The sequence below is a fragment of the Pocillopora verrucosa genome, chromosome 14 (genome assembly GCF_036669915.1).
Source record: "Pocillopora verrucosa isolate sample1 chromosome 14, ASM3666991v2, whole genome shotgun sequence".
Lineage (NCBI taxonomy): Eukaryota > Metazoa > Cnidaria > Anthozoa > Scleractinia > Pocilloporidae > Pocillopora > Pocillopora verrucosa.
Window position 1 is genome coordinate 22,138,258 of NC_089325.1, and position 14,305 is coordinate 22,152,562.

Genomic DNA, 14,305 nt, shown 5'->3' on the forward strand with positions numbered 1-14,305 from the left:
ATTTTACTTCCTTGACATAAATGTGGAGTAATATTTGGATAAATAATTTTAATCCTAAATTCTGTTCCAAACTGACCATATTCATTTTAAAGTTAATAATTTTTAATTGAATAAGTGAGGACAGTAATTATTTTGGGTGTGAATTCCCATTCTTTTATTATTTTTCTATTCCCTCCAAGAGCAGCTGCTCTCTTGAGCCCGGCGATAGAAAATAGAGTCGAATAATAGACAGCCACGTACTGCAGAACAATTCATTGACGATTTTTTTTTTATGTCTTCTGTGTTTGGACCAATGATACTTAATTTACGAAATTTAAAGCGTGAAGACAAACTCGGGATATAGGGAGAACGCGAAAAATAATTGTAAGCTAAGAGTTAAGAGCAAGTGAATCACATGTTTCCCAAGTTTCTTTGAATAACAGTGAGCCGTTATCATGTTTCATTTCAAGTTTACCAAAAATGCTTCAGTTTTTTGTGTTTCCCGTACGAGAAAGGATGGGTTTTTAACAAATCATAGACTTGCTAGTAACATTTATTTTGTTAGACTGGAATAGGCAGTATTTCATAGTACGAACAATAAGAACACTAGCGTTTAACTTGTATAACTCACTTAAAATCCTGCACAATCGTTCTCATGATCAGAGGGAACCTGGGAAGGTGAAGAAACCTAGGAAGGGAGGGAGAAAGTCAGAGACTTCCGAGTTTAAATTCGGCGCAATGCCCGAACCAAACTAATTAGCGCGCAGCAATAAAGTTGAAGCTTTCATTATCAAAGTTGCTGATTTACAGGGGATATCACACGGGATTCTCTTCACACGCCTGAGAATTCCATGCATGCCGACATAGGAAGAGAGGTTTTCCCCTTTCCTTAGCCTTCTCGAATGCTGTATATTGCACTTGGATACTTTGCTTGAAATCTAACTCCTCAGTCAATTACTTTTCTATGCATTTGATCTCATTCATTTTCCCCTAACCTTGCATTGTTATTTTTGCCCTTACAGAAAGGAAATGAAAATGGATCATTTTCGACCCCAGCAATCTTAAATATGATCACCACAGGAAAGGAAAAGAAATGCGAAAACTGAACAGCGTGCCGGAACGAGGAAATAATATACAATTCAAATAGAATATAAAAACAAATTTCGCAAATGTCAATGATCCTGTTGATTTTCCTAAGTAAATGTGTCATCAAATGATTAAAACGACATTGTACATTTTCACACAGAAGCAATTTTTTTCTCTTGAAAAGGTTTGTTATCAAGTTCATGTAAAGCCAAATGCATCCAAAACGAAGGAGAATGTCAAACTAAAGTGCAAGCATTATGAGAATTTACCACTTTGTCACTCCATTTCCTACCCACGCATTTACCTTTCATTTCATAGGTCTCATTTTTGTAAAAATAATTAAACGCCGTGCTTCCGTTTTCGACTTCCTTTAGATGACCCAAATAAACAGCGAGCGTCGTCTATGATTAACAACCACCCTCCAGATAGAGTCAGGACTAGGTTATATTAAGACTCGAGGATAAGTCGTGGATTTTCTGAATAGAGTTTAAGAGGCCGAGAAATCAAACTTACATTACCTAGAGGGGAAACTTAATGATAACAACAAACAACGGATACAAAGTTTTAAACTTTATATTTCGATCTAATATATGTGTATTAAAATACACAAATATTAGATCGAAAGATTACACCGAAGCAAACAGACGCGAGAATTTTCCAATAATTCACATCTCTGAGTAATCCATTGAAAATAGCTGTAACATAGCTGATAGTCTTACATAAGGCAGATTACGGTGGATTAAATTTGGAAAGTCACGAGCTGATTTAGGTCTTCACAAATGCCACCGCCATAACTTCCTTTCATAAATTCCCACTGCACTATACCTTAAAATAAAGACCTCTGTCTTGGGAAAAAGAGCTCAAACCAGGATAAAACTTGAAATTAACTTGAGGTTAACCATTTAACTCCCAAGATCTCATTAGTTATTCTCCTTACTGTCTCCTGTACAGTTCTTGTGTTAGTTGTTAGTTTGAAGAATTTGGTTCTGATCAACTTATAATCTCCTAACTGAAATTTTTCTTTATTCTCCTCATTTGATATTGTACTGACATTGCAAGGAGAAATTCTGTCTTGTTCACTGATGAAAGTTAAATGGTAAAAAACAAGTTACCTGAAAAATTTGAATGATGGATGACTGGGACATGACGATTGTAATAGAAGACAACTACTACTTCTAACGCTCCTCTCAAAAGAGGAACCTTACAAAATGTGACTGTTTTAGTTTTACAAAACAACTTCTATTCTGAGATCACGCACAGAACTACACTACAAAATTGAACGAATAATAAGCTGATTGTCTCTACCATACCAAAGATATTCTTTTACTGCTACAAACCCTCTCCACCTTTAAGGAGAGCTAAGTTATGGTTTTAAGGTGTGCATTACGAAAAAGTCAAACATTCTGCAGCACGACACGTGCTGAACGACACAAAAATCGCTGTGTGATATTTTTAAGAAAAAAATCCTCAAATATTGTCAGCGCCTTAGACGCCAATACTATCGGGAATTCGTTCGGGCAACAGAAAGGTGTAAGGCAATTCCAAAGACTCATTGCGGGCCTTGATGGAATCCGAGATTTCTTGTAAAACGGTCTGGAAGCGACTCATTGCAGCATCTTCCTCGTCACCAGTCAAAAGGCTGTGTGTAATGTCGCCAATAAAACGCTATAGTAGGAAAAGATGTTGTTCTTAGTACACTTGAAGCAAATTTGCACTTCAACACGTTGATGTTTTCACCTTTGTGAATTCGACACAATGGAACCTCTTGCAAGGGGAAACAATCATTGGTTCCGAAACAGAAAAGAGTTCTCTGTATCTTTTCAAACGCTAATTCTATTGAAAACGGCTAGTTATTTCGGGAACACACACTGTTGATTCTGTTAGTTGTTCTGGAATGGAAAGTTTTAATGCACATTGAAAAAGACGCAGGAAAGAAGGGAAGGGAACCTTATCACATTCGAGGACCTTTGCAAAACCCAAGTAAGAGAGGAGCCATTTCACTTACGACAGCTAGGTTTTTAAACTGGAGTCTTGACCGAATTATCTACACTTTTTAGCGGTAGTCGTACTAAATAGTCTAATAGACTAAGATACAGGCTAAAATTCATGAGGCAATCCTTGTGTAAAGCTTACCTCATCCTCGGCATATCGCGTCAACACGTAAAGTAACGCTACTTGTTTAAGGGACTCACTCTTGCTTGGCAGTGTGTCAAGAATGGTCTTTAGAGACGTCTGGTTTTTCTTAGTAGGAGGTGGCTTACGCATCACGGAGGGAGTGAAGGGAATAAAGCCTGACACATCCAAAAGACCAAAGTTTACCGCTGCATGCTGACACGAGCACGTGAAGACCACGCTTGTGAGTAGGTCGATAAGTTGGTCACGTGTTTGCAAGGCACTCGGAACCTCATGGTCCTCGTCACCCTCTCTCACAGGGAGGCCGTTGTCATGTAAATCTTTAATCCATGCTTGAAGCTCCACGTCCTTAGTAACATCATCATCTGACTTGTAGTAAAGGGTGATGATGTCTCTGACGAAAGTTGTGAGGGCTGACCATAAAAGGAGCGCATCATCCCTAGAAAAAGAAAATTTAATATCTTTTATCGGGAAGCAACGGCTCGTCACATTATGCAAATCTCCAACAAATCTAAGTCAAACAATCACCACCTACAAATAACTCTTTTCTCTAATGTGAATGTCAAAGCCAAAAACATCACGAAAGTAATGACTAAAAGTTGTGTATCAACCAGTCTGAAGTACACTCCCCTAGAAAAGAGATTCTAACACTTTTACAACAAATTTGCAACACTCCAGCGGTTCCTTTGTCGAAACTGTGCGTTTAACTAAACGAAGAGGATCTCAGCTGATTCGACTTTAAAGTTGGGATTAACTTATGAAATATCTCAGCGTCCCACATACGTCAAAATCTAAAAAATAATGCATTTATTTAGATACCAAATTTATTAAATTTCACCGAGTCTCAGTTCTTTTTTCTCCCTTAGGTCGCATGAAATGTCTCAAATCTTGATAACCTAACTCCTTTGCAGAGCTTCATACCTAACAAAATATGGTAAACCCATGAGTCCTGATTACATGTCAGTTATTGCACTCGTAAACTTAGTCAGTTCAGTAATAGGTCAGTGGGATACTCACCTGTAATAAAACTTGGGCAATTTATCTGGATCATCCAAACCTCTCTCTTTAAGCGCTTTGGGTGGGGAAAGCATGCTCATCTTGAACGTCTGGTAACTTTTCTTCAGCAATTGTTTGGAAGGTTCATTCTCTGCTAAAGCAGAATCTTTGATAAGCTTGTTGATCGCCATCACGGAGCGAAGGTGTGGGAATAAGAGTTGAAATACAGGATGAATTGAGGGTAACTGGCGCCAGACTGCCATTGCAAAGGCTTCCATTACCAAGTGGGTTTCGAGAAGATGAGTGAGTCTCTGTAAAGTGGGAGAAAAAGGTCACCTCTAAACCTAGCAGATGATCAGACAAGTATTTTGTAGTAAAAACGGTTTCTGTCATTCCGTCAATTTGACAAGATGGAGGTTCGCTAATCTAGTCAAAGACTTAACCTCTTGAAGTTCATTTCTTGTTAAGGTTTAATTACAATTTAGTCAGGTGACCTATACTGCCATTCAGACGACTCATCTTTTTTTTTCATCAATCATCGAAATAATGTCTGGCTTTGATGGAGCAAACGACAAACCTAAAATATTTAGTCTAAATATTTAACTGACTCTTCGATTTTCGTAGGATCTTATTTCAGTACCTACTCTTTGTTATTTATTTATTTTCTTCATCAGACCAAAAACTGTTATCAAAAGCCACATCAAAGTCATCCCTCTTTGGAGGGCAGTCAGATTTTTCCCAATGAAAAAAAATCAGCCATTCTTACAGGTCAGAAATGATTGATGAACAAGAATAATTCAGTAATGAGATAATGAGATCTCCGAAATACCTGTTGAATCGTATTGTCAGCGTAACGAAGCCACATCTTTGCCAACAGCCAATCATATTGTAAATCACTTGGAGTCCATATTGGATTGGTGTCACCTGGTTGCTGTAGTAACTGAATGGCGATGGGCACCAAGTCACCTGAATTATCGACATAAAGCAGCCCTAAAGGTTGGGCCGAGTGATTTCCCTTTTTTTCAGGAATTCCTTCAAGCACCTTGTAATCAACAATGTACACATGACCTGCCTTATAAAAACAAGCGAACAATGTGTGAGATAATGATTGTTAGGAGGGTGGAAAAATAAATATCTGTTCCATCTTTTAACATTTAATTCAGTTTACATTTCCCTGTCACTGGTTTGATGACTTTCGAGGATTCAGATTTTATTTTGAGATACAGTCGAAACTCGATTATCCGGACCTCGATTATCCGGACTACTCGATTATCCGAACTTTTTTCTCTGGTCCCAATTTTTTCATGAAAATTTAATTAGTTGTGATCTTGAAAACTCAAATTCGCAAAAAGCCCAATAATCCTTTCAAAAGATCGTTGAAACAGCGTATTATCCTGTGCGCTTTTCAAAATTTGAAAGTGCGACGAAACAAAGAAATATTCTGATGCGTTCAGCTGGTATCTGATTGACTCAATTGTTTTGTTGTTTTGGAGAGAAAGGAACAAATTTAGCTCAAGAATGTGGCATCGGCAAGCAGCAGATCTCAGACATACGTAAGAACAAAAACAAGATCCTAAAATTTACTGACAGCATCGAGACAAGCGAAGGATTAATTTAAAACGAATCATTAATATTCATATTTTCGATTATCCGGACTATTTACCGAGGTCCCGACGAGTCCGGATAATCGAGGTTCGACTGTAATACATTTTAATTGTTTCCATATCGTACAGGTGAAATACTTACTTATCATTAAGACTTTTCGGACAATTTAAGAGAAATACCTCCATCTCTTCTTGCAGTGTCTTTCCTCGATCCAAAAGTGTCTTCACCATTTCTTCAGTGACTGGGAAATTACTCGGTAACTTCTCACAACGTCGGATAACGTTCGGATTAACGCCGTTTAAGAACATTGACCCGAATACCTTGTCGGTCTTCCATCGGTCATTCTCGACGATCTTCGGTACGCTACCAGCACACGCTCTGTGAAGGATCTTCTCAAAATCATCAAAATTATCCCAGCTATCGAAAAGAGAAGTCAGATAGGTAAGACCGAGGTCGACAGCCGCTTTGCGCTGGTTATCCTTTAAGGTACCCCTGGCCTCGTCGGAAAACTGTGAATTTCTTGGGATATCGGCGTGTGTCTCAGCTTGAAGATACCCAGGAAGATACTTGTACTCTTCCTTATTTCCCCACTTGTAAAGCTCCTGGCGATTTCTCACTTCAAGAGTTCTCTGACTTTTGAGGGCATCTGGCTGCTCTTTAAATGGAAGAATAGCTGCAAATAAAGGTTCAAAGAGACCTGTTACAGCTGTTACCTCATCGGCTTACAATCATAGTAGTTAAAAGTGATGAAAAATGTTGTTGGCATCCTCTCTCGCTTCCGATGTTATTTGAGGCCAAAATGAACTTGCTAAAAACTGTAGAGAATTTATCGTTTTATTCTGCATGCTTATAGCTCGAGAAAAAAGAAATACATTTTGTCTTTTCTTTAGTTTTGAATTTTATGGTCAAACATGGGACAATGCTTTCGGACAAGAAGATGTAAACAGTTTCTATTCTCTTGTTTCAGATTACCTCTTCCTTCAAATACTACCAAATCCGATAGCACCCAGCGATAACATGGAAACTCAAATGGTTCATCCTGAGTGGAACTTATCACCGCAATTTTGTTGACGAACCAATCAGCATTTTTGTACCACCAGCCACCTTGGTCGTTATGAAGATGCACCATTAGAACTTTGCCAACATCCATCGCTTCTACCATATACTCGTCAACTTCTCCTCTCTCAAAGTCATTGCCCCAGTTATCCAACTTCATACGATCTGTCTTTCCTTTAGTACCTGCAGAGGAAAAGAAAAATAAAAGAAAATAAATTGCTGGTGTGTAAAGCAAAAAAAGAAAAAAAAGTCATTTATATTAAATGTAACTTCACCTGTCAACGAAATAGAAATGGAGGCGTCCGTCCCTGCTCCAGACTGAGATCCAGTTTCCACACGGATAAGATAGGACGCGAGGTGCTCTGGGACAAGCTTATTTGATCTGTTTTTCCGTAGCTTCTGAGACCAGACGTACACTTCATTACGAATGTGAAGAACAACATTAGGATCATCAACAGATACGGCTGGCAAAAGACCAATTGACGCTGGAAGGTTTAGATATATAAACTTCAGACGCTCCGTTGCGGTTGGAGACAGTAATGACGTCACTTTGATGTCAGCCAAATCTAACCATGGGTGCGTTTCCTCGTCCCATTCCCTCCCGACATGAAGTATCCATGGCACATCACCGTTCTTAGGTTCATGGAGCTGCAGCTGTAGTTTATAGTCGAGTGGTCCCTTGGAAATTCTCTCTCTGTACTCACGCTTGAGATAGTCCATTGGTAAGGTCTCATCGGGTGACCTTTCATTTATCCTGTAAGGAGATAAAATATCCAATAGACTTTTTTTGGACCAGAGTTTGTTCATTCCGGACTTTGAAAACTTACATCCTGTTTTTAATTTAGGTTATTTCATTTGCAGGAAATACACTGAATGGAATCTTTTAGCCCAAAATAAAATTCAACTTCACTCAAATATTGGTGAGAGAAAGACAAGCTGGACTTTTCGCGCCATAAACCTCGGTTTTGCCTATAGTGATATAAAGGTAGTTATCACATTGAATTAATTGTCACCTCGTCTAAACGGGTGATCTCCCATTCCTCCTTCATTTCGAAGGCAACAAGAGAACGTGAATAAGATAATAGCATAGTTTATATTGAATTCTCAACAACTCTGGCTAACACGTATCTCCAGTTGTCAGTTTGTATCAGTTTAAAACTTAGGAGGCGGACCTAACTCTGATATGCGAAAACGTTTTGTGGGATCTGTTTACAATGAGGATCCAAAAATACTATCCTAATGCTTTCTTGTCTCCATCCACACCCACCAAAAGCAATGAGCAATACTTTGAAGCTGGGGAAGAACTGAACGAATCAAACGAATGCATTTCTTTTACTACGGTTTAACCAGGCAAGAGATACTAATGGAAGCTCAGGAAGATACAAATGAAGGTTGCAGTTTGAGATATTCTATTAAAATTGGGTTCAAAGATAAGGAGGCTAGGATTTTCAGATGTTTCTACTCCTCACCATGGATGCTGCTGGACTTCCTCAGACAATAAGCCTGTTTCTGGCCGCCCATCAGCGGGCATCATACGGAATCTGACGTAACGCTTAACACCATCGAACGCTTTGAATTCGAAAACCACCTCTGAGTAGTAACGCTGGTCGTAAAATGATTCAGGCTTCTGGCGCAAGCCCCCAATGTTGGCTTTTAGGCTGTTTAAGACAAAGTAAATCCAAGATGGTAAATACATTCTCATAATTCTAGAATAAGGTAAAACAGTTTTTAAGACTTTTTTTTAAAACCCTTTCTACAAGTTTTTAACACTTCGCTAAACAACATATCATGTGTGATTTGATCTGGTTTCATACTTCTGTGTGATTGTAGAGCTAAACAAGTTAAGTTCATCGTATAAGAGCTCCGTTATTTTATCGTTTCTTTGAATGTGACGAAATGATCCTCACGTAGAGAGCAATTTTCAATTGAGAGAAGAAAGTAATCTCTGATTTACAAATCAGACGACAAACGAAAGCAATCATAGCTTAGTCGCCTGCGTTTTTCCGCGCTACTGGTAGTTTACCTGTTTTAACTTTGAGTCCTCATTGTGATTATTTTGGTTTTACAAAAGTCATTGAAAACTACTCTAAACTTAAATGCAAGTAATAACATTATTGCAAGATATTTATAATCTTTCGGTAAATAGTAAGATGGAAATCGAGCGAACAAAAATTATTCAGACTTCAACGCGGATCCACTGGTGCCTCTCGTATACCAGTTGAGAGTTTCTGTTAACTCGGTAAAAAAGCCAAATATAAGAGGCAAAGAAAACTAGGGTTCTTTGTCCCCTAAACGAATGTAATAACAGATAGTAAAGCAAGTAAATAAATGAATGAGGTGAAAACACTAGCCCTCCGCCTCACAATCAGTGTTTAAATGGCCCAACAATTCACTTACTGGTCAGGTCCTATCAGCAAATAAGTTTTCAAATCTTTTGAAATCTTGGCTTTCACTGCATCAAAAATGGCCTGAGCGCTCCACAACGGTGTTGTCTCTCCAGTCCCCATAACAATATCGCAAGGACTTTCCATATCATCACTTCTGGCAAATCTTATAGACCCGCCACAGAAGTCAATCAATACGTCATCCACGGACTGTATGGTCGAATGACGGAGGCAGACTGGGTAAGAACGTCCCGGTGTGAAAAACTCGCACGGTGGAATCTTTGGATTAGAGACAATAGTTGCGATTCCCTCGGCTCCAACTCCAATGGGATGTGTGCCCCGCTGTCCCTTGATTAACACCTTCGTGCCGAAGAGTAACTTGAGTTTGGTGGTATCGTATGCGATTTTGCTTTGGGAGAAAAAACCAGGTGGAGCAAGAGGCTATCCAAAGAAACAGCACAACAAAAGGAATTCAGCTCGCTATAATTGGTTTAAGTCTGACATACAAATTTGCTTGTGCAGTTATTCTACTGGACATGCGGAGGGGAGGGACAAGCAAAAAAGGTGTGGCATAGGAAAAGGACGCAATTGAATACTACTTAAAGTTAATCGAGCAGGTTTCTCGAAATCAGTAACTGAAACAGAAAATTTTGCGGCGTCAATAGAAACATAAGGATTTTTATGCGATGGAACAATTTCCGTCGGAAAAGCACAGTCCACAGTCCTTCCGTTAGTTTTATGTTATGGAAACCAGGCTATTTACAAGCGAGTTATGCATGTCTGACGAAAAGTAAAATGTAAGTTTACCTTTTCGAATTCCTCTATCTTCTTTTTGAACATTTCCTCTCCCATCTCTTTTTTGTATACTTCATATCCGAGATTACGCCCTGAAAATGACACGCCAAAACCTATACGTAAATGTATTACACATTTCTACGTTATTAGAGGAAAAAACATTCAAGAATTTATTAATAGAGCTTCGATAAAAGAAACTTACAAGGCATGCTGACTTTGATATGGACCCTGGAAAGGAAACAAGATAACATAAGACGAGGAAACTGAGTTTACGAGAGGGTGAGGTGGGTAAGTACGTAAGCACAATCGCTTCTTTTCTTCTCTTTGATGCGTGACAAGTTGTATTGGTAATTACACGATTTCGAGTGCAGTTTGGAATAAATAAGCACGAGTAAATGTTTTCCTTCAGGGTAATCCTACAGATTACGTATTAATAATATACACGAAAAAGATACGAGATAGCTTATCATAATTATGGAGAAGCAAAGCGACGCATCAAGTGCAAAAATAATCTATTCAAACCCTTCAAGTGACATTGTGCGTTCGATCAAAACAGCCGCGTGCGATCAAAACAATATTTTATAATAAGCTCAGTTGTGCACGCATTCTGATTGGTTCTCACTTATGATCTATTGGAGGACAAACGTATAGATGACGTCATCATTAAATTTTTTTTAAAATTCTTTATTATATAAAATAAATAGATTCCAAGTTGCCGTGCGTCTGTTCAGTAATAGATCACAGAGGACGTCAAAATGTGGTCTAGAAGCTTAATTAGCCAGACGAGTATGTCAAAAACAATAGCCGCCGTTGTTAGTAAGTAACATGCAATGTAGGGCAATGTAGGACAAATTTTAAAAGCATTTTCATTCCACTTCGACAATTTCGCATTTATGTGTCTATTTAAAATGTCTCATTCAGGTCTGGAAAAGTCTTGTTGAACTACCAATAGTAGTTCCAAACGTATTTACTGTATTTTAAGTGGAGCGCTGTTTTGTACCAATGTCATAAAGGTCTTTCGCCTAAGGTAATTTTACGTCGATCAGTTGTGAGAAAACGTTTATTTTTTCAAAGAATACAAAGGGGAAGACAAAACTCCAAATAAATTGACGAGGATAAATTCGAAATGAAAGCCAACAGAGGAATACAATCAGCACCTATTTGAATCTAAATTTGTTCAATCAAAATGTTGTAAATCCTGCAACAGTTTGTCTTATAGGTTCACCAAGATCATGTAGTTAATCTATAAGCGTCCCTAGCTCGAACTCATATTTTTTTAAACCTTATTCGAATGACAACTGCCCTTTTCAGTTCACATAAAACCTTTAGGATTTAAAGCTTTCATTCGATGCAAATCAAGGGCGAACTATAAACGTGAATAAGACCAATTTTCAAATTTTCAACGGTTTTTGCATCCGTTCGCCAACTAGAAGTGTCCGTTCGGAGAACTGTGGCGTCCGTTCGAACGGTTTGACTTCCGTTCTGTTCATCCGTTGGAAAGGAGAAAATTGCACTCGTAGTTTCTCTACAGATACTCAGTATAGCGGTCAAAATGTCGCGATCCACATCTATGTGACTGAATCGTGAGACAAATGATTAACTGATTAACTGATTAACGATGACAACCACCTTTCATGAGTAGTTTCAGACAATGACTATAAACTTTATGCACTAAATAGGCAAACAGTTGCAAAAATGTTATTTCTAAGTCGCAAAATAGAGAATAAAGGCCTTGAAATTGACAACAACGACAGATGAAATGAAAACAAAACATAGCAACATTTCCTGTTCCATGATCAAGCCATGCGCTCGGAATGGTTTCGGGTTTCGAAAACCGTTTAAGCAATTTATTCAAGCATACGATTGGTAAACCAATCGCACAACCAATCGTACGGATTAATAATATTTTCGTTCGACATTATCCGTTTCACTCATCCGTTCGAACGGCTAAGCAAACCGCTCCAATAATTTATTCACCCGTTGGGACGGTTTGCCCGTCCGTTCGAAATTCTTACTCATCCGTTCGAACGGCTGACCAAACCGTTCAAATAATTATTCACCCGTTCGAACAGTTAGGCAAACCGTTCGAACGCTTCAAGGACCGTTCGTTAACCGTTCATCATCCGTTCGTTTTTGCCGTTCAAACGGTTTTCCGTTAGTGTCCGTCTTAACTTTCACGGTCACATATCATGCAATTAGTTTATAAACGTCCCTAGCTCGAACTCATATTTTTTTAAACTTTATTCAAGTGACAACTGCCCTTTTCAGTTCACCTAAAACCTTCAGGATTTAAAGCTTTCATTCGAGGCAAATCAAGGGCGAACTATAAACGTGAATAAGACTAATTTACAAAGAAAGGACTTATGATATTTGCACACAGGACAGAGAAACATCGGAACTAGTTAATTCTATCCTCTGACCGAGAATATTTCGTTGCAATTTTCTAACGGCATAAATCTCTGACTATACTGAAGTCGTTCATATTTTCTTGCTAGAAGAAAATCAGTTTGCACATTCTGTTAGTTCTGCGAGCGTCGAGTCAAGACGTTTCTCAAAACGAAGTTCGACAAAAGGAAAGTCTTGTCGCGCTACACGCGAGGAGCATCAAGTGGGTAAATTTCGCGCAACGACGGCGACGTTTGAGCAATTTTTAGCCTAGAAGACAGGTATGTAAACGAAGGTGTATTAATGGTTGCCGCTTCTTCTGCCTTGGCAAATATACGAAAAACTCTTCAAAAGCGAAATGTCTAACTACAGAAATTTGGATGAGGTCACAAAAATGAGAAAGGTACTCACTTCAGGTAATTCCAATGACTGTGTCAAATGGTGAGGTTCTGAACACGAACCAAAGCTCAGTTTGCAATCTTGCAATCGAGGAGAGGCAAATATTACTGTTCTGAGCCCACGCTCACTTTTCCACAGTCGCCCTGAGGGTCCCTCCCTCCGTAAATCTTACAACTAGAAGACTAGTCCCGTGTAAACATGGCCTCCTCCAATGATAAATGGATTGGACCGTCGCGCAAAACCGAGGCGTAGTGGAGGATTGACGTATCTTCCCATTTTTTGAGGGCTGCACGACACTATATAAAAAACAGTCGCCATTTTAAATTCAGCAGAATGCAATCAAAGTGCTTTGTGTTCTAAGAAAACGGCCTCGAAGGTATGAAGGTAATGATTCCTTTCAAAATTTTGAAAAGCAGGCTTTTATTATTTATATATTATATATTTTATAATTATATTGGACTTATTTGTCCACCACCTTTTCTCTTACGCTGCATCATATTACTACATAGTTAGATAACATTATACTGTTTATGTATTCTATGGAAATACTCTAAATAGTTCGTCAATGTTTGATATGTTTTAAATTGGTTATCACAACGATCACGTTTTATTCTAACATATTTCATAAAATCATTTATTTCACATAATTATGGTGTCATTGTAATCATTGGATATCATACATTAAATTTGTAACCTTCTAACGATAATTTTTAATTGGGTCTTTTTAATTGATGGGAATCTTGTAACTATTATTGGGAGATTTAACTCTATACAAAAGCCTTTATATTTCAGGTGATTGTCAGTGATAATAATATCTGGTTGTCCAGCTATGTAACCGTTTTTTTAGGAATCTATTCTTTTAAAAGTAGTATTTTGTTTTTCACCACATTGAGCAATGATCCTGGTATTAGGATAAAGCTTTCTTATAAAATCAACCACCTTGTAGTGGAGACCAGTCTCTGTTTCAATTTTAATCATATTATTATTTAGATTATCAAACAACTTGTACTCGGTCCATATTTTCTACTTGATGGAAGTACTTAACTTGTTACCCAATGTTTGGAATTCTTAGCTGGTTCTAATTTAGATGCCAACAATAAAAAGTGAAGCCCTCTTCATCGATATATATTGTATGCCAAGTTTGTCCTTTATTTTCAGTGCCTTCATAAGGACCCGTCGTTTTGACGGCATCTTTTTTGTCCTCATCATGTACACGTTTCTTATGGCTTGATCTGTGTCTACATAACCAAATATCTCAGCCATCTGTTTTCCCTTAAACCATATATTCTGTTTGTTATCAACTTAAACTGTCATCAACTGACATTTAAACCGTCCAAGTATCTACTACCAGTAGTATTGAGACAGTTCCAAGAACATGAACCAATACGTTTAGTGATCACAACCGAAGTAGAATTCCTTTTCATAAATACAATAGCGTGACTCCCAATTATCTCTTCATTGATATGGTTTTGAAAAATAAATCTGGC

At 38.2% G+C, this 14,305-nt stretch overlaps 1 protein-coding gene across 1 annotated transcript; it reads right to left on the reverse strand.

The window, feature by feature from the left end:
- Positions 1-1,373: 1,373 nt before the first annotated feature.
- On the reverse strand, positions 1,374-12,960 carry LOC131795856 (allene oxide synthase-lipoxygenase protein-like). Its single transcript, XM_059113455.2, has 12 exons — positions 12,831-12,960; positions 10,237-10,262; positions 10,047-10,126; positions 9,253-9,680; positions 8,325-8,513; positions 7,131-7,609; positions 6,772-7,038; positions 5,979-6,472; positions 5,024-5,266; positions 4,216-4,505; positions 3,199-3,637; positions 1,374-2,730 (listed from the first exon to the last, which is right to left on the reverse strand). Exons 2-12 carry the CDS (start codon positions 10,241-10,243, stop codon positions 2,551-2,553), a joined length of 3,096 nt encoding a protein of 1,031 aa, XP_058969438.2. The 5' UTR covers positions 10,244-10,262; positions 12,831-12,960; the 3' UTR covers positions 1,374-2,550.
- Positions 12,961-14,305: the final 1,345 nt, after the last annotated feature.

Coding starts and splice junctions, on each gene's coding strand:
- LOC131795856 (XM_059113455.2), bottom strand. Junction 7,039..7,130: donor CATTTCTATTTCGTTGACAG/GTGAAGTTACAT, acceptor TTTCCTCTGCAG/GTACTAAAGGAAAGACAGAT. Junction 4,506..5,023: donor CTGACAATACGATTCAACAG/GTATTTCGGAGA, acceptor CCCACTTTACAG/AGACTCACTCATCTTCTCGA.